The sequence below is a fragment of the Mobula hypostoma genome, chromosome 21, assembly GCF_963921235.1.
Source record: "Mobula hypostoma chromosome 21, sMobHyp1.1, whole genome shotgun sequence".
Classification (NCBI taxonomy): Eukaryota; Metazoa; Chordata; class Chondrichthyes; order Myliobatiformes; family Myliobatidae; genus Mobula; species Mobula hypostoma.
The window spans coordinates 718,233-744,065 of NC_086117.1; the positions used below are offsets into that span (position 1 = coordinate 718,233).

General features: G+C 43.1%; 1 protein-coding gene across 2 annotated transcripts in view; it reads left to right on the forward strand.

Moving 5' to 3' along the window:
* LOC134359724 (syntaxin-binding protein 1) overlaps positions 1–25,833 on the forward strand; it is a 168,120-nt gene that overhangs the window by 56,024 nt on the left and 86,263 nt on the right. For both annotated transcript variants that reach the window (XM_063073244.1, XM_063073245.1), the window contains exons 2-7: positions 1,940–1,989; positions 2,935–3,016; positions 10,497–10,573; positions 14,192–14,270; positions 16,111–16,214; positions 24,976–25,124. In XM_063073244.1, the coding sequence (XP_062929314.1) occupies positions 1,940–1,989; positions 2,935–3,016; positions 10,497–10,573; positions 14,192–14,270; positions 16,111–16,214; positions 24,976–25,124 (541 nt within the window). The remainder of the gene's footprint in view (positions 1–1,939; positions 1,990–2,934; positions 3,017–10,496; positions 10,574–14,191; positions 14,271–16,110; positions 16,215–24,975; positions 25,125–25,833) is intronic.

The following is a 25,833-nucleotide window of genomic DNA, read 5'->3' on the forward strand; positions in this document are numbered from 1 at the left end:
ACAAGGTCCCACGTGGGAGATTGGTCCAAGAGATTAAACCCAAGGATTCAGGATGAGTTGGCAAATTAGATTTAAAATTGTCTTGGTATTAGTAGAGAGCAGGTGATAGTGGAGGGAGATGAGGCTGAGTACAGGGCTACGGTAGGAAACCTTGTCACATGGTGTGAGCAGAATTATCTGCAACTTAATGTGGAAAAGACTAAGGAGCTGGTGGTGGACCTGAGGAGGGCTAAGGCACCAGTGACCCCTGTTTCCATCCAGGGGGTCAGTGTGGTCATGGTGGAGGATTACAGATACCTGGGGATACGAATTGACAATAAACTGGACTGGTCAAAGAACCCTGAGGCTGTCTACAAAAAGGGTCAGAGCCGTCTCTATTTCCTGAGGAGACTGAGGTCCTTTAACATCTGTTAGACGATGCTGAGGATGTTCTACGAGTCTGTGGTGGCCAGTGCTATCATGTTTGCTGTTGTGTGCTGGGGCAGCAGGCTGAGGGCGGCAGACACCAGCAGAATCAACAAACTCATTCGTAAGGCCAGTGATGTTGTGGGGATGGAACTGGACTCTCTGATGGTGGTGTCTGAAAAGAGGATGTTGTCCAAGTAGCATGCCATCTTGGACAATGTCTCCCATCCACTACATAATGTACTGGGTGGGCACAGGAGTACATTCAGCCAGAGACTTATTCCACCGAGATGCAACACAGAGCGTCATAGGAAGTCATTCTTGCCTGTGGCCATTAAACTTTACAACTCCTCCCTTGGAGGGTCAGACACCCTGAGCCAATAGGCTGGTCCTGGACTTATTTCCTGGCATAATTTACATATTATTATTTAATTATTTATGGTTTTATATTGCTATATCTATAGTCTATTCTTGGTTGGTGCAACTGGAACAAAACCCAATTTCCCTCGGGATCAATAAAGTATGACTATAACTATGACTATTTTTGAGGGACTGAGCTGTAGGGAGAAGTTGGGAAATCTGGGAGTTTATTTCTGGGTGTGGGAGACTGAGAAATGATCTTATAGAGAAGTATGAAATCATGAGGGCTGTAGATAGGGTTGGAAAATCAATAATGAGAGAGTATAAGTTTAAAGTAAGAGTTAAAAAATTTCATAGGAACTTGAGCAAATTTTTACACTGAGGGTAAATTCAGTATGTGGAATGAGGGGCCAGGGCAGGTGGTTGAGGCAGGTAAAATAACAGGTGGACAGGTAGATGGATTGGAAAGGTTTAGGAGGTTATGGACTGAACACCTGCAAGTGGGACTAAGTTGGATGAGGCACCTTGGTCACCATGGGCCGGTTAAGTTGAAGGGCCTGTTTCTGTACTGTATGGCTCCATGACTGAAATCCTCAAGGGCTGGAAAGGAAAGAATGCATTTGGATGAGGAACAGGAATGTAATCTTACCAACTAGCAAAAATACCTCATTAGCAAAGGGGTCTACTCCAAGTGCACAGTTGTACTTTAAAAACAAAAAAAAGACGAAATTTTATCCCCGCTTCAACTTAAACAGATGCTGTCTAAATAATTAAATTCTGTTTGATCCAGAGAACAGTTTGATTTTTGCGACTTTAAGAGACCATCCTTAGGCACAGTGATAAAATGACATATTGTGTTTTAGTGTGTGTGACACCATTAAAGGGATGATGTTCGATGATGAAGATATAAACATTTATCCCATGTTCACTTCAACGTTTTGTCATTGATTCAATCTCCTGGAAAAAAAAGAACATTGTGATTTGAGTGGCAGACTGATACGTATGTCCTTATAGATACTTAAGTAATTGTACTCCAGTGGAGGGACATGAAGTGGCCATTGATTCACTCACTGTACCCCCCTGTACAAAGCCAAATTGACTCTTGGTGTGTCTGTGGGAAAGATGTATATTACGTTCAATTTGAAGGTTAACGCTCATTTCTTTCTGACCGCAGAAATTATGAATGATGTCATCAAGAAGGTGAAGAAGAAGGGAGAATGGAAGGTATTCAATCTCTCATTTTCCTCCAATGTTCAACAAACGGAAGAGGCATTTAGTATAAGTAATGGACTGGTGCAGATTTGGTTTAGGAAGTGCCTTTGTTTTGGAGGATCATTTTCAAGAAATATCAATCAAAGTAGTAAAAGCAATAAGAATGTCTTCTTTTGTGGTCCAATCACAAACAAGAGAAAATCTGCAGATGCTGGAAATCCAAGCAACACACTGGAGGAACTCAGCAGGCCAGGCAGCAGCTATGGAAAAGAAAATCGTTAATGTTTCAGGCTGAAACCCTTTATCAGACTGGAGAAGAATGGATGATGAGTCAGAGTCAGAAGCTGGGGGGAGGGGAGGAAGAAACACAAGGTGACAGGTGAAACCGAAAGGGGGAAGGGTGAAATAAAGAGAAGGAAGTTGATTGGTGAAAGAGATACAGAGCTGGAGAAGACAGATGGCCATGGAAAAAGAAAAGGGGGAGGAGCACCAGAGGGAGCTGATGGGCAGAGAAGGCGATAAGGTGAGAGAAAGAAAAGGGAATAGGGAATAGTGAAGGGAGGAGGACATTACTGGAAGTTTGAGAAATTGATGTTCATTCCATCAGGTTGGAGGCTACCCGGATGGAATATAAGGTGTTGCTCCTCCATCCTGAGTGTTTTCTTTTGTGGAATGTTTTCTACAGAAGGAGGCTATTAACTGAAATGGCCTCACTACTGAAGCTGCAACAGAGCCCAGCTGAATTTTGTTTAGGACAGAGGATCAGAAATGTGCTCTTCATCACTTATTGGGTGATTCATATGCAAACCATCAAGAAGTGATGACCGAATGGTTAACTTGCCAGACTAGTTGCCAGAATTCTGGGATATTGATTCAGAGAAATAATGTCCATTTCTATATTGTGTTAGGCTGGCATTGTTGACATTGTTATTAATATTTGTACTTGTTTCTTTTCAGGTGCTGGTGGTGGACCAACTCAGCATGAGAATGCTGTCTTCCTGCTGCAAGATGACTGATATCATGACAGAGGGTATCACAAGTGAGTGGTCAGCTTATTTCTTCAAGTTGGAACCGGGCAGATTGTGTCAACTTTAATGAAGATAGATTGATAATTTCAGCTGCAGTGTAAATGTCCAAATCTTGGAACTTCTAACAATTGATTTAGGAAATTCTAGTAATAGTTTGGTAAATCTATGTTTCATGGCAAGTTTGTATTTGTTCTTTGAAATTCAAGCTAGCAAAAAGCAAAGTGGATAGTAAAGATTTTCATTCTTGGAGACAGGTATTAAGGAACTGAAGCTGCATCTCGATGGCCTTCGGCTCATATGGGAGAATGAGGAGGTGATAGATAGGAGCTACAGGGAGGTAGTCACCCCTAAGTTGCAGGAGGCAGGTCCCTGGATGACAGTCAGGAGAGAGAAGGGGAAAAGGAAGCCAGCTCAGAGCACCCCATGTGGGTATTCCTTACAATAATAACTACACTGCTTTGGATGCTATTGGGAGGGGATGACCTACGGTGGTGGGGGGTGGGGGGAGAGCCACGGTGACCATGTCTCTGGCACTGAGTCTAGCTCTGTGGCTCAGAAAGGAAGTGGGGGGAGGGGAAAAGAGGAGTGCAGTAGTGATAGGGGATTCCATAGACGGAGGAGCAGAAAACAGATTCTGTGGATGTGAGAGAGATACCTGTATGTTTACCCAGTTTCCCTTGGGATCAATAAAGTATGTCTGTCTGTCTGTCTGTATGGTTTGTTGCATCACAGGTGCCAGGGTCAAGGACATTTTGCAACAGCATTCAAAAGGGGGAGGGTGAACAGCCAGAAGTCATGGTACATATTGGTACTATTGACATACAGTAAGTAGGAAAAGGGAAGGGATCCCTAAGGGAGAATATAGGGAGTTGGGCACTAAGCTGAAAAGCAGGATCTCAAGGGTAGTAATCTTTGGATTGCTTTCTGTGCAATGTGCCAGTGAAGGTAAGAACAGGATGATTTGAGAGATGAATGCCTGGCTGAGAAATTGGTGCAGGGGGCAGGGTTTCAGATTTCTGCATCATTAGGATTTCCTCTGGGGAAGGTGTGACTTGTACAAAAAGGATGGGTTTCACCTGTACCCAAGGGGAGACCAATATCCATGAGGCAGATTTGCTAGAACTGTGGGGGATGGTTTAAACTAATTTGGCAGTGGGTGGAAACCAGAGTGATAAGTCTGAGGATGGGCAGTTGGTGTCTGAGTAGATGCAGTGTGTACTGAGACTGTGAGGAAGGACAGGTAGATGACAGGGGGAAATTGCACTCTGAAGAGGGTGAAGATATTATAGGTGTGACTTTTGAAGAGGTGGACACACCCAGAGCACATCATTCAAGCAGAAGATGGGTGACCATTAGGAGTAGTAAGAGAATTAGGAAGTTAGTGCAGGGTTCCCCTGTGGTCATTCCCCCTAGCAACAAGTATACCCCTTTGGATACTGCTGGGGGGTGTGAGGATGACCATCAGATCATGACAGCAGCTGTCAGGCTGGTGGCACTGTGGCTCAACAGGCAAGGGTAAAGTCAGGCAGTGCGGTAGATATAGGGGACTTGATAGGGGGACAGAAAATTTCTGTGGGGGCAAGAGAGACACCAGGATGGTGTGTTGCCTCCCAGGTGCTAGGGTCCATGATGCGTTGGAGTGTTTGCAGAATATTCTCAGGGGGCAGGGGGGAACAGCGAGAGGTTGTAGTGCATATTTACACTAAAGACATAGTTAGAAAGGGGAAGAGGTTCACCACAGTCAGTATATAGAGTTAGGAAAGAGGCTGACGAGAAGTACCTCCAAGGTTGTAATCTTCAGGTTACTCCCTGTGCCATGGGCTAGTGCAGGTAGATATGGGGTGATAGCATAGATAAATGAGTGGCTGCGGAGATGGTTCAGGGGGCAGTGTTTCAAGTTCCTGGATCACTGGAAAGGGTGACCTGTACAAGAGGGATGGGTTGCAGCTGATTGGAGGGGAACCAGTATCCTGGCCAGGAGTTTTGCTGATGTTACTCGGGAGAGTTTAAACTAGTTTTTCAGGGGGCTGGGAACTGGAGCTCCAGGTCGGTAAGGGAGGGATTAGACCAGGAGGTAGATGTCAGGAAAAGTATTGAAAGGCAAAAATGAAATAACAGGTATGATGGGTCACATAGTTTGAAGTGTGTATGTTTTAATGCTAGGAGTATTATGGGTAAGGGTGATGAAATTAGAGTATGGATCAATACATGGAACTATGATGTTGTAGCCATTACTGAAACTTGGTTGAAAGATGGGCGGGGATGGGTGATTAATGTACCCAGTTTTTGAAGTTTTAGAAAGGATAGAGGAGGAGGTAAAAGATGGTGGGGAGAGTTGCACTAATAATAGGATCTTATAGGTGGATAAGATGATGAGAGGCATTGATTGAGTGGACAGTCAGAGGCTTTTTCCCAGGGCTGAAATGGCTGCCACAAGAGGACACAGGTTTAAGGTGCTGGGGAGTAGGTGCAGAGGAGATGTCAGGGGTAAGTTTTTTACGCAGACAGTGGTGAGTGCATGGAATCGGCTGTCGGCAATGGTGGTGGAGGCGGGTATGATAGGGTTTTTTAAGAGACTTTTGGATAGGTACATGGAGCTTAGAAAAATAGAGGGCTATGGCTAAGCTGAGTAATTTCTAAGGTAAGGGCATGTTTGGCACAACTTTGTGGGCCGAAGGGCCTGTATTGTGCTGTAGGTTTTCTATGTTCCTATAATCAGGGGCAATGTTACAGCTGGACAGGGGAGACGTAATGGAGGGGTCAGACACTGAGTCAATTTGGGTGGGACTCAGAAATAGGAAGGTTGCATTCACACTGATAAGATTGTACTACAGACCCCTCAACAGCTACTGGGACATTGAGGAACAGATATGTAATCAGATTAAGGAAATGTGTAAAAATAGGAGGGTTGTTGTCATGGGGGATTTCAACTTCCCTAATATAAACTGGAACCTTCTTGGCATAAGGGGTTTAGGTGGGGCTGAATTTGTCAAGTGTCTGTCTGTCTGTATCTTGTTTTACGGCGGTTGGCATCCCGCTTAATGGTGCATTACCGCCACCCTCTGCTCCAGAATGTGCACCAGACATACATTCTAAATCCTTTTACCCAATCACGCGCGCGCATGCGCGCGCACACACACACATATATACAAACCTACACTTCACCCTCCCATCTTTGACCATCCTAGTATCCTATTCCTGTTTATTCGTCATATTCTATAAAAAACACCCCTTTACCCCTTAAAAACGCTAAAAATACCTGGACTTGTGCTCTCTCACCCATGCCCAGCAACCCTTTTAATATGAATTCCTGCATCCCCAACTCCCTTAATTTATTTCTCATCATCTCTCTCTGTATCCCATACTTCCTGCAACTCAATTTGTTAAGCGTATCCAGGAAAGGTTTCTTAAGTCAATACATGGATGGTCCAATGAGAGGAAGGGCCGTATTGGACCTGGTATTGGTTAATGAGCTGGGCCAGGTGACTGATCTTTCAGAGGATGAGCAATTAAGGAACAGTGACCACAACACCTTTCAGGATAGCTGTAGATAAGGATAGGTATGGTCCTTGTGGGAGAGTTTTAATTTGGAGTAGGGCAAATTCTGAGCGCATTAGGCAGGAACTAAGAAGAGTTAACTGGGACACGAGGAAATCTGCAGATGCTGGAAATTCAAGCAACACACACAAAATGCTGGTGGAATGCAGCAGGCCAGGCAGCATCTATAGGAAGAAGTACAGTCGACGTTTCGGGCCGAGACCCTTCGTCAGGACTAACTGAAAGAAGAGATAGTAAGAGATTTGAAAGTGGGAGATCCGAAATGATAGGAGAAGACAGGAGGGGGAGGGATGGAGCTAAGAGCTGGAAAGTTGATTGGCAAAAGGGATACAAGGCTGGAGAAGCGAGAGGATCATGGGACAGGAAGCCTGCAGAGAAAGAAAGGGGGAGGGGAGCACCAGAGGAAGATGGAGAGCAGGCAAGGAGTATAGTGGGAGGGACAGAGAGAGAGAGAAAAGAGAGAGAAGAAAAAAAAAGGGGGAAAAATAATAAATAAATAAATGAATAAATAAGGGATGGGGTAAGAAGGGGTGAAGGGAAGGAGGGGCATTAATGGAAGTTAGAAAAATGAATGTTCATGCTATCAGGTTGGAAGCTACCCAGACAGAATATAAGGTGTTGTTCCTCCAACCTGAGTGTGGCTTCATCTTTACAGTAGAGGAGGAGTTGATTGTTAAGGATGTGGTTTCGGGATACTGGGAAGCACATGATAAAATTGGCCAAAATCAGCATGGTTTCCTTAAGGGAAAATCTTGTCTGAAAAATCTGTTGGAATTCTTTGAGGAAATAACACGTGAAATCAACAGCGGAGAATTAGTAGATGTTGTTTACTTGGATTATGCGAAGAACCTTACGAGAAGGTTCTGCACATAAGGCTGCTTGGCAGATAAGAGCCCATGGTATTACAGGAAAGATACTAGTATAACTCTCGTTTCGGCTAGAGGCTTAATATAGGGGATGATAGCCCCTGGCCCGGCCAAACTTAAGAAATCTCGTTTGGGTGGGTGCTGGGCAATGCGTCCCCTGTTACAAATCAGTACCAGGAAATAACAAACAGTACACAATATTCGATTAAATGATTGAGCTTTATAAGTCTTAATTTGACTATATAGTTAGTAAAGAAAAAGGGCCCATTGTCACGAAACATGTCTATTGTGCAAGGTTGGAGCTCACTGATAAGGCCATTCGTCCACCATCAACCTCCACTGAGCATTGCTGACCTTCGGACCCTCGCTCCAAACCGACTCTGCCAGCGGTCTACCAACTCTCTCCATTTGTGTCTTCTCTGCTCATCTCTCCCCGGCAAAAGACCCACAAATTCCCGGCTCCCAGACACACAAGAAAGAACAACATCCTGTTCATTGGCTATCATGCCCAGTTATCTCTAGTCATAACCCAAGTATTGCCGCTACAAAGAAACCATTATTTCAGCAGTGGAACATTACAAAGAAGCCATTACATTAGCAGTGAAACCTTACAGCGTGTTACACCCTCCCCCCACCAAATTTAGTCATGTCCTTATGACATTGAGATAATTTGCCAACCCTTCCCGCAAAACTCAAAGTCCAATCCAGGTGCACAAGGCAGTGACGTAACTCCCCAAAACGGTAGGGGTCATATTCTGCTTCACTAGTGCTACATAAGCTAGCCTATCCAGTAGTCTCCGAATTCTCTGAGACCTCCGTAACCCCTCACCTAACTCTTCAGGTTCAGACATTACTGGGGAGACTTCTGGTCTACTTGGTGAGGCCCCCCCCCCCCCGACCTAACACTCGTGTCCACCTGCAACTCGGACCCCTCTGTCTTGTACTTCTCTGATCAGCTCAACAAAAGATGGAGGGGGGGGTGCATCTTACGAGACTGTTGGAGACCCCAAGTAATCAGGTCATGGGACTAGGCTGATTGGCAGGAGGTAAAGAGTGAGAATAAAGAGAGCCTTTTCTGATTGGCTGCAAGTGGCTGCGGTGTTCCGCAGGGGTAAGATTGGGACTGCTTATTTTGTATGTTGTAGGTCAATGATTTAGATTATAGAATTGATGACTTTGTGGCAAGTTTGCAGACAATATGAAGATAGGTGGAGGAGCAGGCAGTGTTGAGGAAGAAGGGAGCCTTGCAGAAGGACTTAGACAGATTGGGGGAATGGGCAAAGAAATGGCAGATGGAATACAGTGTTGGGAAGTGTACGGTCACGTACTTTGGCGGAGGAATAAAGGCGTGGACTATTTTTTAAATAGGGTGAAAATTTAAAATCAGAGGTGCGGAGGAACTTGGGAGTCCTCATGCAGGATTCCCTAGGGGCTTAATTGCAGTTCAGGTTAGTAGTAAGGAAGGCAAATGCAATGTTAGCATTCATTTCGAGAGCAAGGATATAATGCGGAGGTTTTATAAGGCACTGTTCAGACCACACTTGAAATATTGTGAGCAGTTTTGGGCCCCTTATGTAAGCAAATATGGGCTAACATTGGAGATGGTCCAGGGGAGGTTCATGACAATGATTCCAGGAATGAAATGATTAACATATGAGAAGCATTTGATAACTCTGGGCCTGTAGTGGCTGGGCTTTAGAAGAATATGGGGGAGAGGGATCTCATTGTAACCTATAACCTATTGATTATTGAAAGGTCTGAATAAAGTGGATGTGGAGAGGATGTTTCCTATAATGGGAGAGTCTAGGACTAGAAGGAGCTTCCTCAGAATTGAGGAACATCCATTCAGAACAGAGATAAGGAGGAAGGTCTTCAGCCAGAGGATGGTGAATCTGTGAAATTCATTGCTTCAGATGCCTGCGCAGGCCAAGTCATTGGGTATAGGTTGATAAGTTCTTGAATAATCAGGGTATCAAAGGTTATGTGTAGAAGGTAGGAGAATGGGATTATAAATCAGCCGTTATAGATGGTAGTGCAGACTCAATGGGCTAAATGGCCGAATTCTGCTCCTACTTTATGTCTTATGGTCTTATTGTCTTATGTACACCTTGAAGTGTCTTTGATTTGAAATGTGACTTTTTCCTCACAGGTGCTGTCTGATTCTGAATATTTTCTGATTTTTATTTGGGATTTTCAGATGTGTGCTTTCTGATTTTCATTTGTAGCACATCTTTGGGATGTGGGAGGAAGCCAGGGCACCTGATGGAAAAAACTCAGCTCAGACAACACTGGCAGTCAAGGGCTGAACCTAGATTCATAATTGTGTTACCTTTTTTGATTACATTAATTTCTTCAGCATTTCCTTTTACTCATAGTAATATCCTTTAAATCCTTCTTTTCATTAGACCCTTGGTTCCCACATGAGATTTAGTGCAACTCGCTACCTTCTGTATTCTGTACTTCTGTTTAAAAAAGCCCATAAGTCAAGTGCTTTTTTGTTTGTTCATCTGTTCTGCCACCAAGATCTGTGTGCAAGTATTTTAAGTTTCTCTCTTCCTACAACCCTTGTTAAAATTGAAAATTCAGTGACCGTGAGTACAGAGGCAAGTGGGCCTGTCTCCTCACAGTTCCAGTGACCCACATTCAGTCCTGACCTCTGCCATTCTCTGTGTTGAGTTTGCACGTATGGCTTTCATCTTGGAGCTCTAGGTTCCTCCCAATGACGTGTTCAATTGCCATTGTAAACGACCCTGTGTGAGAGCCTCAAGGAGTTGATGAGAATTTGGAGAGAATGCCATGGGATTAATGGAAATGTTTGATAGCTGACATGTTCTCCGTGGACTGGGCTTTGGATACCATTACTTACATTCTTTCTAGCTCTGTGAATTACATTTAGCTGCATTGAATTTCATCGTCCATGTACTCACCATTTCACCAGCCTGTCTCTGTCCTCTCGATCTCCTCTAGTCCTCAGTTCAGTCTGGTTTTGAAGGCTGCTTTTTCTATGTCTTCAACCTTAGCTGATTTGACCTTCTCCTTGTTGTGTTTTAATGGTGATTGGGTGAAGTTGTTGAGGACATCAATAAACGCAGAGAACCCCTGCCCAGTTTGGAAGCAGTTTATCTCATCACTCCGTCAGAGGAGGTAAGTGACTCTGTTAAACCATCTCAGTGCATGAAGGAGTTGGTACAACTATGAGCTGTACAGGTTGCATCATTTACCTTGACATGTGCAAGGAGAAGATATTTCACTTAGTGTCACTTGCTACAAATATCACTGCTTACACCAATTCCAGAGTTTAACTGCTCAGACACTATAGCACCTCATAACTGTCAGAAATAATGATGATATGGTGATCACTTGCCTTATTTGGTAAAGCCAGTGCTCGACTGTGTGACCTGAGCTGTGTTCACAAACAGTCCGCTATCCAATATGATTGTAGAATCAAACTTATCAAAGGAACCTGCACACCAAATAACAACAGCCAAAGTTATAGTAAGGTCTTAATATAAAATCTGTGTCCCACAGAGATTTGTTCTAGGACCCCTGCTCTTTTGTGACTTTTATAAATGACTTGGATAAGGACATGGAAGGGGTGGCTAAGTAAGTTTGTTGATGACTGGAAGGTTGGTGGAAATGTGGGTAGTGTAGAAGGTCATCGTAGGTTACAATGAGATATTGACAGGATGCAGAGCTGGGCTGAGAAATGGCTGATGGAGTTCAATCAGAAAAGTGCGAAGTGATTCACTTTGGAAGATTGAACTTGATAGCAGAATACAGAATAATGGTAGGATTCTTAGCAGTGTAGAGGAACACAGGGATCTTGGGGTCCACGTTCATAGATCCCTTAAAGTTGTTGCTCAAGTTGATAAGGTGGTTAAGAAGACATATTACCTTCATTAGTCAGCAGATTGAGTTCAAAGACTGCAAGGTAATGTTGCAGATCTATAAAGCTCTGGTAAGGCCACACTTGGAAAGAACGCTCCAAGCAACTCCGTGAAGGGTTATTGAAAAGCACACGTCAGGAGATAGATGCAAGAAAATTTGCAATTGGAATATTGTGTTCCATTCTGGTCACATCATTATAAGAAGGACATGGAAGCTTTAGAGAGGGTGCAGAAGAGACTTACCAGGATGCTGCCTGGATTAGAGAGCATGATTTATGAGGTTAGGTTGAGCAAGCTAGGGCTTTTCTCTTTGGAGTGAAGGAGGATGAGAAGCGATCATGTTTTCATGTTTTATTGTTTAACAACATTGAATTACAATGGACTTAATTTGGCTTTTTTGACACCGATCAACAGAAAAAAACTCTTTTGAGTCAAAGTGAAAACAGATTGCTACAAAGTGATCTAAATTAATTGCAAATATAAAATACAAAGTAATTGATTACAAGTATTTACCCTCTTTTAAAATGACACATCAAGTCACTGGTGCAGCCAATTGGTTTTAGAAGTCACATAATTAATTAAATGGAAATCTGTTTTTGGGGAACTGTGTGCAGTCAAGGTGCTTCAACTGATTGTCATAAAAATACATTTGAAAGGTCCAGCTGCTGGTGAGTCAGTATCCTGGCAAAGACTATGCCATGAAGTCAAAAGAATGCTCCAAGCAACTCCGTGAAGGGTTATTGAAAAGCACAAGTCAGGAGATGGATGCAAGAAAATTTGCAAGTCACTGAATGTCCCTTGGAGTACAGTAAAGTCAATCATCAAGAAATGGAAAGAATATGGGACATCTGTAAATTTGCCTAGAGCAGGCTGTCTTCAAGCACTGAGCAATCGTGTAGGAAGGGGACTAGTGAGGAGGCCACCAAGAGTCCTATGACAACTCTGGAGGAGATGGGAGAGATTGAGCATACCGCAATTGTTGCCCAGGTGCTTCACCAGTCACAGCTTTATGGGAGAGTGGCAAAGAGAAACAACTGTTGAAAAAAACTCACATGAAATCTTGGCTACAGTTTGGCAGAAGGCATGTGGGAGATGCTGAAGTCAGCTGGAAGAAGGTTCTATGGTCTGACGAAACCAAAATTGAGCATTTTGGCCATCAAAGGCAAACACTGCACAATATCAAAAACACACCATCCCTACTGTGAAGCATGGTGGTAGCTGCATCATGCTGTGGGGATGCTTCACTGCAGCAGGCCCTGGAAGGTTTGTGAAGGTAGAGGGTAAAATGAATGCAGCAAAATACAGGGAAATCCTGGAGGAAAACCTGATGCTGCCTGCAAGAGCAATGCGACTTGGGAGAATATTTGTTTTCCAGCAAGACAATGACCCCAAGCATAAAGCCAAAGCTATAGAGGAATGGCTTAAAAACAGCAAAGTTAATGTCCTGGAGTGGTTAATTCAGAGTCTAGACCTCAATCCAATTGAAAATCTGTGGCTGGACTTGAAAGGGACTGTTCACTCACAATCCACATGCAATCTGACAGACCTTGAGCAGATTTGTAAAGAAGAGTGGGGTAGAAATGTAGTGTCCAGATGTGGAAAGCCGATAGAGACCGATCCACACAGACTAAAGGCTGTAATTGCTGCCAGAGGTGCATCTACTAAATACTGACCTGAAGCAGGTGATTACTTATGCAATCAATTATTTTGTGTTTTATATTTGTAATTAATTTAGATCACTTTGTAGAGATCTGTTTTCACTTTGATATGAAAGAGTTTTTTTTTCTGTTGATCAGTGTTCAAAAAAAGCCAAATTAAATCCACTGTGATTCAATGTTGTTAAACAATAAACACGAAGACTTCCAAGGGAAGGGTGAATACTTTTCATAGTCACTGTATATAAGATGATAAAAGTCATAGATAGAGTGGACAGAAAGCACCTTTTTTTCCCAGGGTGGCAGTAGTTAATACAAGAGGGCATAATTTTAAGGTTATGGGAGGTCTGTTTCTTACACAGTGGAATGCACTGCCAGGGGTAGTGGTAGAGGCACACATACAAATGGAATTTGGTGAGTTCCGCTTCAGGAGGAGACTGCAGGCAGGGAGAAGCTTGGAGGGGACTTAAATACAGAGATGAACATAAAGTGCAAATGGTGGGTCTAGTGCAGTGGAAGAGATGATGTGATGCCGTGTTGGCCGTTGTACATGGTAGGAGGCTACCAGCAAGGATTTAATGAGTGAATGGAAGGAGAACAATGGACGACAGCCTAGGCTGTCGTTGGGATTCAAAGTGACTGACGCATCAATGAAGGTTTAAGTGGAAGATAGACTGAGCTGGGCAGAGACCTGTGAGGTCTTTGAAACTGTACAGTGATGATCTTGTGACCTTTGATTACAGTAGTAGTTCCAGTAAAGTAGGAATTGTGAAGAAATAGATATTGAGAATGATCTGAATTCCCTTTAAAATTAGTCAAACACAAGCACGTTGAGATTGAGAACATCCATGAGGAAGGCAGATATTATGATTTGTACAACCACTGTTAGGAGTTCAGCAGAGTGTAGCCTACAATAATGAAATAAAGAACATCATTTCCTTCAGATTAATTCACTTTAGTTGATCAGAGTAGATTTTTGTCAAGGAGGTTCTTTGCTAGCGTTTCTGATCACAAACCATTTAATTCTCCACTTCCAACAACTTGTGCTCTCTTGAACATTATTTTTCTAGATCTACAATGAAATTGTTTGTATCACACAATAGTACAATATCTAGTTACTGCACAATAGTGTAATAACTGTTTAGTTAAAGGATTTTCCCTTGCATCGTAGTTCAGACTGTTTAAATGAAGATTACTGAATAGAGATCTTATCTTTTCAGTCTGTGCGTGCACTGATCAGTGACTTTAAGGATGCTCCCTCGTCCAAATACAGGGCTGCGCACGTCTTCTTTACAGACTGTAAGTTTGCAGTGATGTGCATTTATTACTATGCTTTCAATTCCATAATGAAAAATTTAGAAATATATTACAAATACAGTATCTTTGAGAAACTGGCTTCTGGCATTAGTTGCAACCCATTATGACTGCCTTGATGTAATATTGTGGAACAATGATTGTCTTAATACTTTACAATTAGTGCATAAATGGCAGAGCCTGATGGGAAGCTGTGGGAGTATTGTTACATTATAATTATCATGGTTCCCAGAACTGTGCACTCCTCAATAAGAATTTCTGTCTTACGAAATGGTCCCAGCAGATCAGTGATAAATCATGGTATGTTAATGTCACTGTTTCAGCTCCAATTGAGTTTGCAGGGTGTTTGTTTTTATTAAAACTGTCACGTAGGAAGCTAATCCAACCCACAGTCTGTAAGTTAAACAATCACCTATTGGATATTTCTGGTAACTCGGAGCATTGGCAAGCCTTCCAAGAAATGCCAGCTGCTCTTTTGTTGCAAGGGAAATGAGAGAAACATTCTGAAAGTTTCAAATAAAAATCATTTCGATGCTATGAAGGAACTGATAGCAGTCCTCCATTGTTACTGTAGAATGATTCACAATGTTTTCTGAAATATTTATTCATTGATAGAAATAAAGAAACATACAAATAATTTAAAATATTATTTGTTAAATAGTAATTATTATGATATGTCTGTTTTTACCTGTGTAAATCCAAGTTATTAGAGTGATAGATTTAAAAACAGTACAGAAACAAGCAGGTTTGGGCTTGAGGAGCAACTATATTCTGTTTGGGTAGTCAGTCTCCAACCTGATAGCATGAACATCGATTTCTCAAATTTCTGGTAATGACCCCCAACCACCCACCCTCCATTTCCCATCCCCTTTTCCCTCTCTCACCTCATCTCACCAATCAACTTCCCAGCTCTTTACTTCATCCCTCCCCCTCCAGGTTTCGCCTATCACCTGGTGGTTCTCTCTCCCCTGCCCCACCTTTTAAATCTACTCCTCAGCTTTTTTACTCCAGTCCTGCCAAAGGGTTTCAGCCTGAAACGTCAACTGTACTTTTTTCCATAGATGCTGCCTGGCCTGCTGAGTTTCTCCAGCATTTTGTGTGTGTTGCCAGGCCTTTCAACTGATTGAGTACCTATTCATACTAATCCCTTTGTGCCTCTTTTTTTATAACACTCCCTAAGTACCTGTCATTCACTGTGTGAATACTGTTCTGATTTCAGTTGCCAAAATGTTTTACTTCACACTTGTTTGAATTAAATGTCACCTGCCATTTCTTTGCTCACTTACCCAGTTGATCTAGATCCTGTTGTAATGTTAGACAACCTTCTTCACTGTCCACTGCACTACCCATTTTGTGTCATCCACCAACATACCAATTATACCACTTATCTTCTCATCCAAATTGTTAATAAATATGACAACAGCAATGGAGCCAGTATCAGTCCCTGCGGCATGCCACTGGTCAATAGTCGCACACTGAAAAATAACATCTGTATTTGATGTTATGCAAATAGACCCAACACCAATCCTTGTGGCACGCTGGTCTCATAGGAAAAACAACGTCTGTATTTGATTTGGACCATGTGGGGAAGGACTTACTTTTGACAAAGAGTCGGTTTTTGGGAGTAAAGTGAGCAGGTGTGCTGATTCTCCCCAATGCCTTTGTTGACTTGAAACCAGAGTCAGCAATGTGTAGTGATTGTTGTGGAAAACAATTAACTTTCATAACTACCAATTTGACTAGCACCATAATCTTCACATCTGACTGGTGATAAACTGACTTTGCTGTTGACCTCATCATTTAAACTTGTCCTTGCCATTGACAGCATGTGCTGACCCATTGTTTAATGAGTTGGTGAAGTCCCGAGCATCGAAGGTTATCAAAACTCTCACTGAAATCAACATCGCTTTTCTTCCGTATGAATCACAGGTGGGTAATTCTATCTGCCGGCCAATGAGGAGTGTGGGAGAGATTTTCTGCTGTTGATAGATGCTTATTCTGCAGGTGATGGTGATAGATATTTACTCTTCTTGACAAGAAACAATAAATTAAATGATTTTTATTTAACGAGAATAGTGGGTGGGGAGTTTCAGTGTCAGAGTGAATATGATGCAGGAGAAAGGTGTTCTGACCACAGGGCCAGAGGCTGGTGTTCCTAGGTCACTGGAGATCTAGCCAGGGATCAGGACCAGGGGAACTACCTCTGTTCTGTCTGGATAGAGGGGTGCGGTTTTGGGTGCAGACTGGTGAATGAGGGCTCCATTAGCCGCGTTTCCTGAAAAAGTTATTTCACAGATCCTGGAACTGAGCACCTCATTCTCAGAACAGAAGTAGCAACGAAAGAGAAAGGGAGAAAAATGATGGCATCCTTACAGCGGTCAGGGTGTGAAGAGTTTAGTCTCCCTACGATCACCTGGCTTTCTTCTTTCTTACACTAAGTCCATCTGTCGCATGGTTATCCTTCACTTATCTGGTTTCACTTAGCACCTTCAGCCTCTGTCTCTGCCTTACCCATGCACCCACACCCCGAATCAGGCTGCGCCTGTCCAACTGTGCTCAATTCTGGTCGCCTCGCTACAGGAAGGATGTGGAAACCATAGAAAGAGTTTTTTTGATGTAAAGAGGAGATTTACAAGGATGTTGCCTGGATTGGGGAGCACGCCTTATGAAAACAGGTTGAGTAAACTTGACCTTTTCTCCTTGGAGCGACGGAGGATGAGAGGTGACCTGATAGAGGTGTGTAAGATGATGAGAGGCATTGATCGTGTGGATAGTCAGCGGCTTTTTCCCAGGACTGAAATGGTTGCCACAAGAGGACACAGGTTTAAGGTGCTGGGAAGTAGGTACAGAGGAGATGTCAGGGGTAAGTTTTTTATGCAGAGAGTGGTGAGTGCGTGGAGTGGGCTGCCGGCAACGGTGGTGGAGGTGGATACGATAGGGTCTTTTAAGAGACTTTTGAATAGGTACATGGAGCTTAGAAAAATAGAGGGCTATGGGTAACCCTAGTAATTTCTAAGGTAGGGACATGTTTGGCATAACTTTGTGGGCCGAAGGGCCTGTATTGTGCTGTAGGTTTTCTGTGTTTTCTACGTTTAACCTCCCCCACCTCAGCTGGTTCCACCTTTCACCTACCTGTCCCAACCTCACCCCTCATTCTCATCTCATTATAATGGCTATCTGCTCTCTTCACCCTCAGTGCCATGACCTGAAACATCAGTCCTCCCTGTCTCAGATGGTGCTCGAGCCTCTGATTTCCACGAACAGTTTCCTCTTTGTTCTTTCTCATCTCTGTCCTGAATGACAGACCCTTCGTTCTGGATGTGCCAGCTGGGTTAAATATCAGTCCTCTATTTAACCTGTCAAATCCCTTCCAAACTTAGTATGTTTCAGTGAGATCAGAAGGGAATCTGGACTCAGTCTATTTAACTATTTTTCAAACAACAAACACACTGTCTCAGGAATCAGTATGTATGCATTCCCATGTCTAATTTAATTCTCTCTCAGTTTCTCTCTCTCTCTGTCTGTCTGTCTCTCTGTCTCTCTTTCTCTCTCTCTGTCTCTCACTCTCTCTGTCACTCTGTGTCTCTCTCTCTCTTCTCTGCTTTCTCATTCTTCCCTCTCTTGTCTGTCTCTCTTTCTCTCTCTCTTTCTCTCTCTCTCTTTCTCTATCTCTTGTTCTCTCTTCCCCTCATCCCCTCTCCTCCACTCCCCCACTCCCCCTCCCCTTCCCTCTTCCCCTCTCCTTCCCTCCTCCTGTCTCTCACTCTCTCCCTCTCTCTCACTCTCTCTCTCTCTCCCTCCCTCTCCACCGTACAATCAGAACAATCTGACCACGGAAACACGTATTGTGAGGCCATCTGTTAACAGACGGTTTCTCCCATTCCATTCAGCCTGCAGTCACATGACTGAACAGATGGAGTTGTCTTTCTGCTATTTGCTTCTTTATATAGAGGCTTGTGTTCATATTGACTCACTCTGCAATTGTTTCGGTTTTATCTGAAAATGCAGAAGAGGAAATGAAATGTCTGGTTAAAGAAACAATGTTGATTGAACTGTGGCCAGATTTTGTGTTTGCTTGGGATCTGCAGGCATGACATGAACAGCACAGTCAGGCCAGGCTAAACATACAGGCACAGTTAAATTGTGGACAGGTGATCAGCATTCTGAACAACAGCAGATAATTCCACTGCCTGTGCAAAACATTTTAGTAACACTTCAGACACCAATCTGCCTCGTATGGTCAATTAATGAAACCACACTTCCAAATGAAGGAATGGGAAAGGGTGGGAGGCCATTCAGCCCATCAACCTGAGCTGCTTGTTCAATTAGATCTGATCTTGGCTTCAACTGCCACGTGAAGGAACACATTGATGAAGGAAGAGGAAGAGCAGTAGATGTAGTGTATATGGATTTCAGCAAAGCATTTGATAAGGTACCCAATGCAAAGCTTATTGAGACAGTAAGGAGTCTTGGGATCCAAGAGGATCTTGCTTTGTGGATCCAGAACTGCCTTGCCCACAGAAGTGGTTGTAGACAGGTCATATTCTGCATGGAGGTCGGTGACCAGTGGTGTGCCTCAGGGATCTGTTCTGTTCTTACTCTTCGTGGTTTTTATAGATGCCCTGAATCAGGAAGTGGAGCGATGGGTTAGTAAGTGTGCTGATGACACAAAGGTTGGGGTGTTGTGGATAGTGTGGAGGGCTGTCAGAGGTTACAGCAGGGCATTGATAGGATGCAAAACTGGGCTGAGAAGTGGCAGACGGAGTTCAACCCAGATAAGTGTGAGGTGGTTCATTTTGGTAGGTCAAATATGATGACAGATTGTAGTATTAATGGTAAGACTCTTGGCAGTGTGGAGGATCAGAAGGATCTTGGGGTCCGAGTCCATAGGATGCTCATAGCAGCTGCACAGGTTGACTCTGGTTAAGAAGGCATACGGTGTATTGGCCTTCATCAATCGTGGAATTGAATTTAGGAGCCGAGAGGTAATGTTGCAGCTGTATAGGACTCTGGTCAGACCCCACTTGGAGTACTGTGCTCATTTCTGGTCGCTTCACTACAGGAAGGATGTGGAAACCATAGAAAGGGTGCAGAGGAGATTTACAAGGACATTGTCTCGATTGGGGAGCATGCCTCATGAGAATAGGTTGAGTGAACTCGGCCTTTTCTCCTAGGAGCAACGGAGGATGAGAGGTGAACTGATAGAGGTATATGAGATGATGAGAGGCATTGATCGTGTGGATAGTCAGAGGCTTTTTCCCAGGTCTGAAATGGCTGCCACAGGAGGGCACAGGCTTAAGGTGCTTGGGAATAGGTACAGAGGAGATGTCAGGCGTAAGTTTTTTACGCAGAGAGTGGCGAGTGTATGGAATGGGCTGCCGGCAACATTGGTGGAGGCGGATACGATAGGGTCTTTTAAGAGACTTTTGGATAGGTACATGGAACTTAGAAAAATAGAGGGCTATGGGTAACCCTAGTAATTTCTAAAGTAGGGACATGTTTGGCACAACTTTGTGGGCCGAAGGGCCTGTATTATGCTGTAGGTTTTCTATGTTTCTATGTGAATATATTCATTCATGGATACCTCAGGGATCCACTGTAGATAATTCCAACAACTCCTGACACTTTGAGATAAGAAATTATTCTTAATCCTTCTCAAATGGGTGATCCATTATTCTGAAAATTTGCAAACTAGTTTTAGACCTTCCCAGAAGGGACACATTCTCTGCATAATTACCTTGGCCAAATCCCTCCTGTATGTTTCAATAGTATAATGTCTTATTCTTTTAAGATCCATCGTGTGTAGACCTAACTTGTTTAACCCAACCTCATGTAAAGCCCAGGTTAAGATTTTTACTGCTAACGCCCTTCGGGATTTCGTTCACTAACTTTCTGTAGAAGCAGTCTGTCCTGCTGATGATATGTTTGGGTTTCAGGTAAAGATAAGGGGCTGTGATCTTTAACTTAGGAATGTTGTGTCAGTAAATCAGGAGGGTGGAATCAGGAGAAGGTTCTAGAGGGAGCTGGATGGAGAGAGATTTGTGACAGACACTGGTGGGGTTTGTGGTCTTTTTGGGGAGAGATGCAGAGAGGAGGTCGAGAGAGATAGCTGTAGGATTTGATCCAACGGGAAGACGCAATTGCATGAGTGCTTCGCGAGTTGAAGGAGTCCAAGATGGGAAATTCTACCAGTGATTGATGGTGAGAATTCAGTGCCGTGAGTAATGAGCATACCCAACTTTTGAACAACATGAACTCCAACTATGTGTATATTTCCTTTGTTTAATTGTAATGGGCTCTTTTTTCTTTTCCTCTTAATAACTGGTTGATAAATCTGAAATTTGTAACTACCCTTTCTTTATAATTGTATGCTGTGTACAATCTGTTATTTCTTGCCAATGGATAATTGTGTATGGGGAGTATGCTCAAATTGAGGTTCTGTTAATCAAAACATCCCAATTTTCCTGTTTGGTTGGACTCAAATCATACTGATCCTAGATGTATATTGATTAAGAGAGGTGGCCTTCTCACTGCTAGGTCCAGTAGCTGTTAGCAGAGCCTGCTAACAAGCCAAGTTTCTATACAAGTCTGGTGAGGGGGCTTCAATTATAATTCATCCAGGAATCAGCCCCAGTGAACCTGTCCTGAAATGATTCCAATGAACACATAGTACATAGTAGATAGTCATACTTTGTTAATCCCGGGGGAAATTGGTTTTTGTTACAGTTGCTCCATAAATAATAATAGTAATAGAACCATAAATAGTTAAATAGTAATATGTAAATTATGCCAGTAAATTATGAAATAAGTCCAGGACCAGCCTATTGGCTCAGGATGTCTGACCCTCCAAGGGAGGTGTAAAGTTTGATGGCCACAGGCAGGAATGACTTCCTATGACGCTCAGTGCTGCATCTCGGTGGAGTGAGTCTCTGGCTGAATGTACTCCTGTGCCCACCCAGTACATTATGTAGTGGATGGGAGACATTGACCAAGATGGCATGCAACTTGGACAGCATCCTCTTTTCAGACACCACTGTGAGAGAGTCCAGTTCTATCCCCACAACATCACTGGCCTTACGAATGAGTTTGTTGATTCTGTTGGTGTCTGCTACCCTCAGCCTGCTGCCCCAGCACACAACAGCAAACATGATAGCACTGGTCACCACAGACTCATAAAACATCCTCAGCATCGTCCGGCAGATGTTAAAGGACCTCAGTCTCCTCAGGAAATAGAGACAGCTTTGACCCTTCTTGTAGACAGCCTCAGTGTTCTTTGACCAGTCCAGTTTATTGTCAATTTGTATACCCAGGTATTTGTAATCCTCCACCATGTCCACACTGACCCCCTGGATGGAAACAGGGGTCACCGGTACCTTAGCTCTCTTCAGGTCTACCACTAGCTCCTTAGTCTTTTTCACATTAAGCTGCAGATAATTTTGCTCACACCATGTGACAAAGTTTCCTACCGTAGCCCTGTACTCAGCCTCATCTCCCTTGCTGATGCATCCAACTATGGCAGAGTCATCCAAAAACTTCTGAAGATGACAAGACTCTGTGCAGTAGTTGAAGTCCAAGGTGTAAATGGTGAAGAGAAAGGGAGACAAAACAGTCCCCTGTGGAGCCCCAGTGCTGCTTATCAGTCTGTCGGACACACAGTGTTGCAAGCACACGTACTGTGGTATTTATGTAGGGAGACCAAAGCTATAAGTTGTCCTCCAAATGAGATCTCCTGTACCATTGTAACAGACCTCACTATCTTTATATTCTGTTCTGTTTGCAATAATAGTAACATTCCAATTGCCTTGTTAACAATACTGCAACTACAGATATTATTACTGAGGACATAGATTTCTGTGCACTGCAATTAACTGATATTCTGCCCTACTGTTCTTGCTTACAAAGTGGATATCCTCACTTTTCCCAAGTTCTGCTTTATCTGCAAATTCTAGCCTCTCTATTCTTTAGTTTTCTTCTTAGAACTTACTTTCAATCTCAGACTTGGCTACAATACGTATACTCAGTCCCTTCATAAAAATTGACTGGAAATAGGTGAGACCCAACACTGATCCCTCTGTTATCCCACTAGTTACAGTTTGCCAACATGATTTATTCCAACCATGAGCTATTCTTTGTCCATGCTAATGCATTAACTCCATCCTCAACCACCCCACGTGCAGTTGCTGTTTGCAGTAACCTTTTATATGGTAGTTACTGAAGGCATCTGTAAATCTGAATACACTACATTTATTTTATTCTCCCTGCTCAATCTGTCCTTAAGGGACTCCAATTACCTTGTCAAACACCATTCCCCTTTCATGAGACCAAATTAAGACCATAAGACAAAGGAGCAGAAGTCGGCCATTCAGCCCATCGAGTCTGCTCTGCCATTTAATCATGATCTGATCTATTCTCCCATTTAGTCCCACTCCCCTGCCTTCTCACCATAACCTTTGATGCCCTGGCTACTCAGATACCTATCAATCTCTGCCTTAAATACGCCCAATGACTTGGCCTCCACTGCTGCCCATGGCAACAAATTCCATAGATTCACCACCCTCTGACTAAAAAAATTTCTTCGCATTTCTGTTCTGAATGGGCGCCCTTCAATCCTGAAGTCATACCCTCTCGTACTAGTCTCCCTCATCATGGGAAACAACTTTGCCACATCCAATCTGTCCATGCCTTTCAACATTCGAAATGTTTCTATGAGGTCCCCCCTCATTCTTTTAAACTCCAAGGAATACAGTCCAAGAGCAGACAAACGTTCCTCATATGTTAACCCTCTCATTCCCGGAATCATTCTAGTGAATCTTCTCTGTACCCTCTCCAACGTCAGCACATCCTTTTTTAAATAAGGAGACCAAAACTGCCCACAGTACTCCAAGTGAGGTCTCACCAGCGCCTTATAGAGCCTCAACATCACATCCCTGCTCCTATACTCTATTCCTCTAGAAATGAATGCCAACATTGCATTAGCCTTCTTCACCACCGACTCAACCTGGAGGTTAACCTTAAGGGTATCCTGCACGAGGACTTCCAAGTCCCGTTGCAGCTCAGAACTTTGAATTCTCTCCCTATTTAAATCATAGTCTGCCCGTTTATTTCTTCTGCCAAAGTGCTTAACCATACACTTTCCAACACTGTATTTCACTTGCCACTTCTTTGCCCATTCTTCCAATCTATCCAAGTCTCTCTGCAGACTTTCTGTTTCCTCAGCACTACCGGCCTCTCCACCTATCTTCGTATCATCAGCGAACTTAGCCACAAAGCCATCTATTCCATTATCCAAATCGTTGATGTACAACGTAAAAGGAAGCGGCCCCAAAATGGACCCCTGTGGAACACCACTGGTAACCGGCAGCCAACCAGAATAGGATCCCTTTATTCCCACTCTCTGTTTCCTGCCAATCACCAACACTCTATCCACGTATGTAACTTTCCCGTAATTCCATGAGCTCTTATCTTGTTAAGTAGCCTCATGTGTGGCACCTCTGCTTGATTATACTTCAATTTTCTAAATGTCCTCCTACTCTCTCCTTAATAATATATTCCAGAATTTCCTCATTGACAGATGCTAGTTTAACTGGCCTCCTGTCTCCCTTCCCTGTTATGTAGGGGTGTTATTATACTTACGGCTTCTGGGATCCATCTTTCCAAAACTAGCGAACATGGAAGATCATAGTCAATATATCAACTGTCTCATAATTGCTTTTCTCTGTGCCAGGAGCTTGCAAACTCTCCATTTCAATTGTTTGCTTCCTCCCTTTTGCTCCAAATTTTCAGTCATTATTGGCATACAAAGTCTTTATTTTTCTCGGGCCTTTAACTCCTAGTGGAGCAAAGTCCATTGATGACCCCCTCTCGTGGCCCAAAGTTGATGCTATGGTTGAAGTTTATCAATGTTTCTGTAATCCATTGTATCCACTGTACAGGAGATTGGCCCTATACAGCTTCACCAGAGTCCTGTTGGCTGGCCTTACCCATTTCCACCTCTCATGATGAGGACGTAGGGTTTGAGAGGTGGGGTACAAAGTATCAATTCTTTATTTCCCTTTATTAATTCCTGAATCTCTACAGAACAAATGTTTACTATAGCAATGCTGTTTGCCTTTATATACTTGCAGAAGCTCTTACTCATCATTTCTTGCAAACTTACTCATAATTCTTTTCTTCCGTTTTAATAAGTTTAGTCACTCTTTGTTGTCTTGTAAGATTACCCAATCCACTGGCCTTTCATTAATCCTTGCAATATTGTATGCCCCACTTTCATTTTGATACAATCCAAAATTACTTTGTTGGAAGGAAAGTCCTTATTGTGGAGTCATTATCTCTCAATGCACAGATGTTTTTGCGAATATATGAGGGGCGGGGGGAGGTCTCCTTAAATGCTTGTTTGGTGCAAACTTGTTTGTCTGAGGGTTCACATAGTTGCTGTGTTTCAGGTTTATTTATTGGATGTATCATACTCATTTATCTGAGGGTTTATACATTTCCTGTGTTTCAGGTTTATTTATTGGATGTATCATACTCATTTATCTGAGGGTTTATACATTTCCTGTGTTTCAGGTTTATTTATTGGATGTATCATACTCATTTATCTGAGGGTTTATACATTTCCTGTGTTTCAGGTTTATTTATTGCACGTATCATATTCATTTATCTGAGGGTTTATACAGTTCCTGTGTTTCAGGTTTACTCATTGGATGTACCAGATGCATTCCAGAGTTTCTACAGTCCTCATAAGACGCAGTTACGAAACCCTCTGATGGAGCGATTGGCCGAGCAAATTGCAACCCTCTGTGCCACACTGAAAGAATATCCTGCAGTCAGATACAGGGGGTAAGACGTCTCAAAGAGAGCTCCTATGAATTTCCTAAAATCTATGAGGGTGACCCTAATGTCTCCTTGGACATCCTTGACATTGTGAATGACTTTCTGAAACTCTTGTCTTGTTTGTTCAGAAGTGGGGCCTAATTTGGGATATTGCATGCAGTTTTGGTCACTTACCTACAGGAAAGATGTAAACAAGGTTGAAACAGTGCAGAGAAAATTTACAAGGATGTTGCCAGGTCTGGATGACCCAATTTATAAGGAAAGTTTGAATAGATTAGGACTTTATTCTTTGGAATATAGAATACTAAGAGGAGATTTGATAGAGAGATACAAAATTATGAGGGGTATAGGTAGGGTAAATGCAACCGGGCTTTTTCCACTGGGGTTGGGCGGGACTATAAGTAGGGGTCCATAGACCATAAGACATAGGAGTGAAATTAGAGCATTCAGCCCACTGGGTCTGCTCTGCCATCCTGGATCACACTCAACCCCATGCACCTGTCTTCTTGTCATACCCTTCGATGCCCTGACTGATCAGGAAAAGATCAACTTCCGCCTTAAATATACCCACAGATTTAGCCTCCATCACAATCTGTGGCAGAGTCTACAGATTTACTACTTTCTGGCTAAAAAAAAATCCTCCTTAACTCTTCTAAAGGGTTGCACCTCAATTTTGAAATTATGGATTAACGGTGAAAGATGAGAAGTTTAGGGG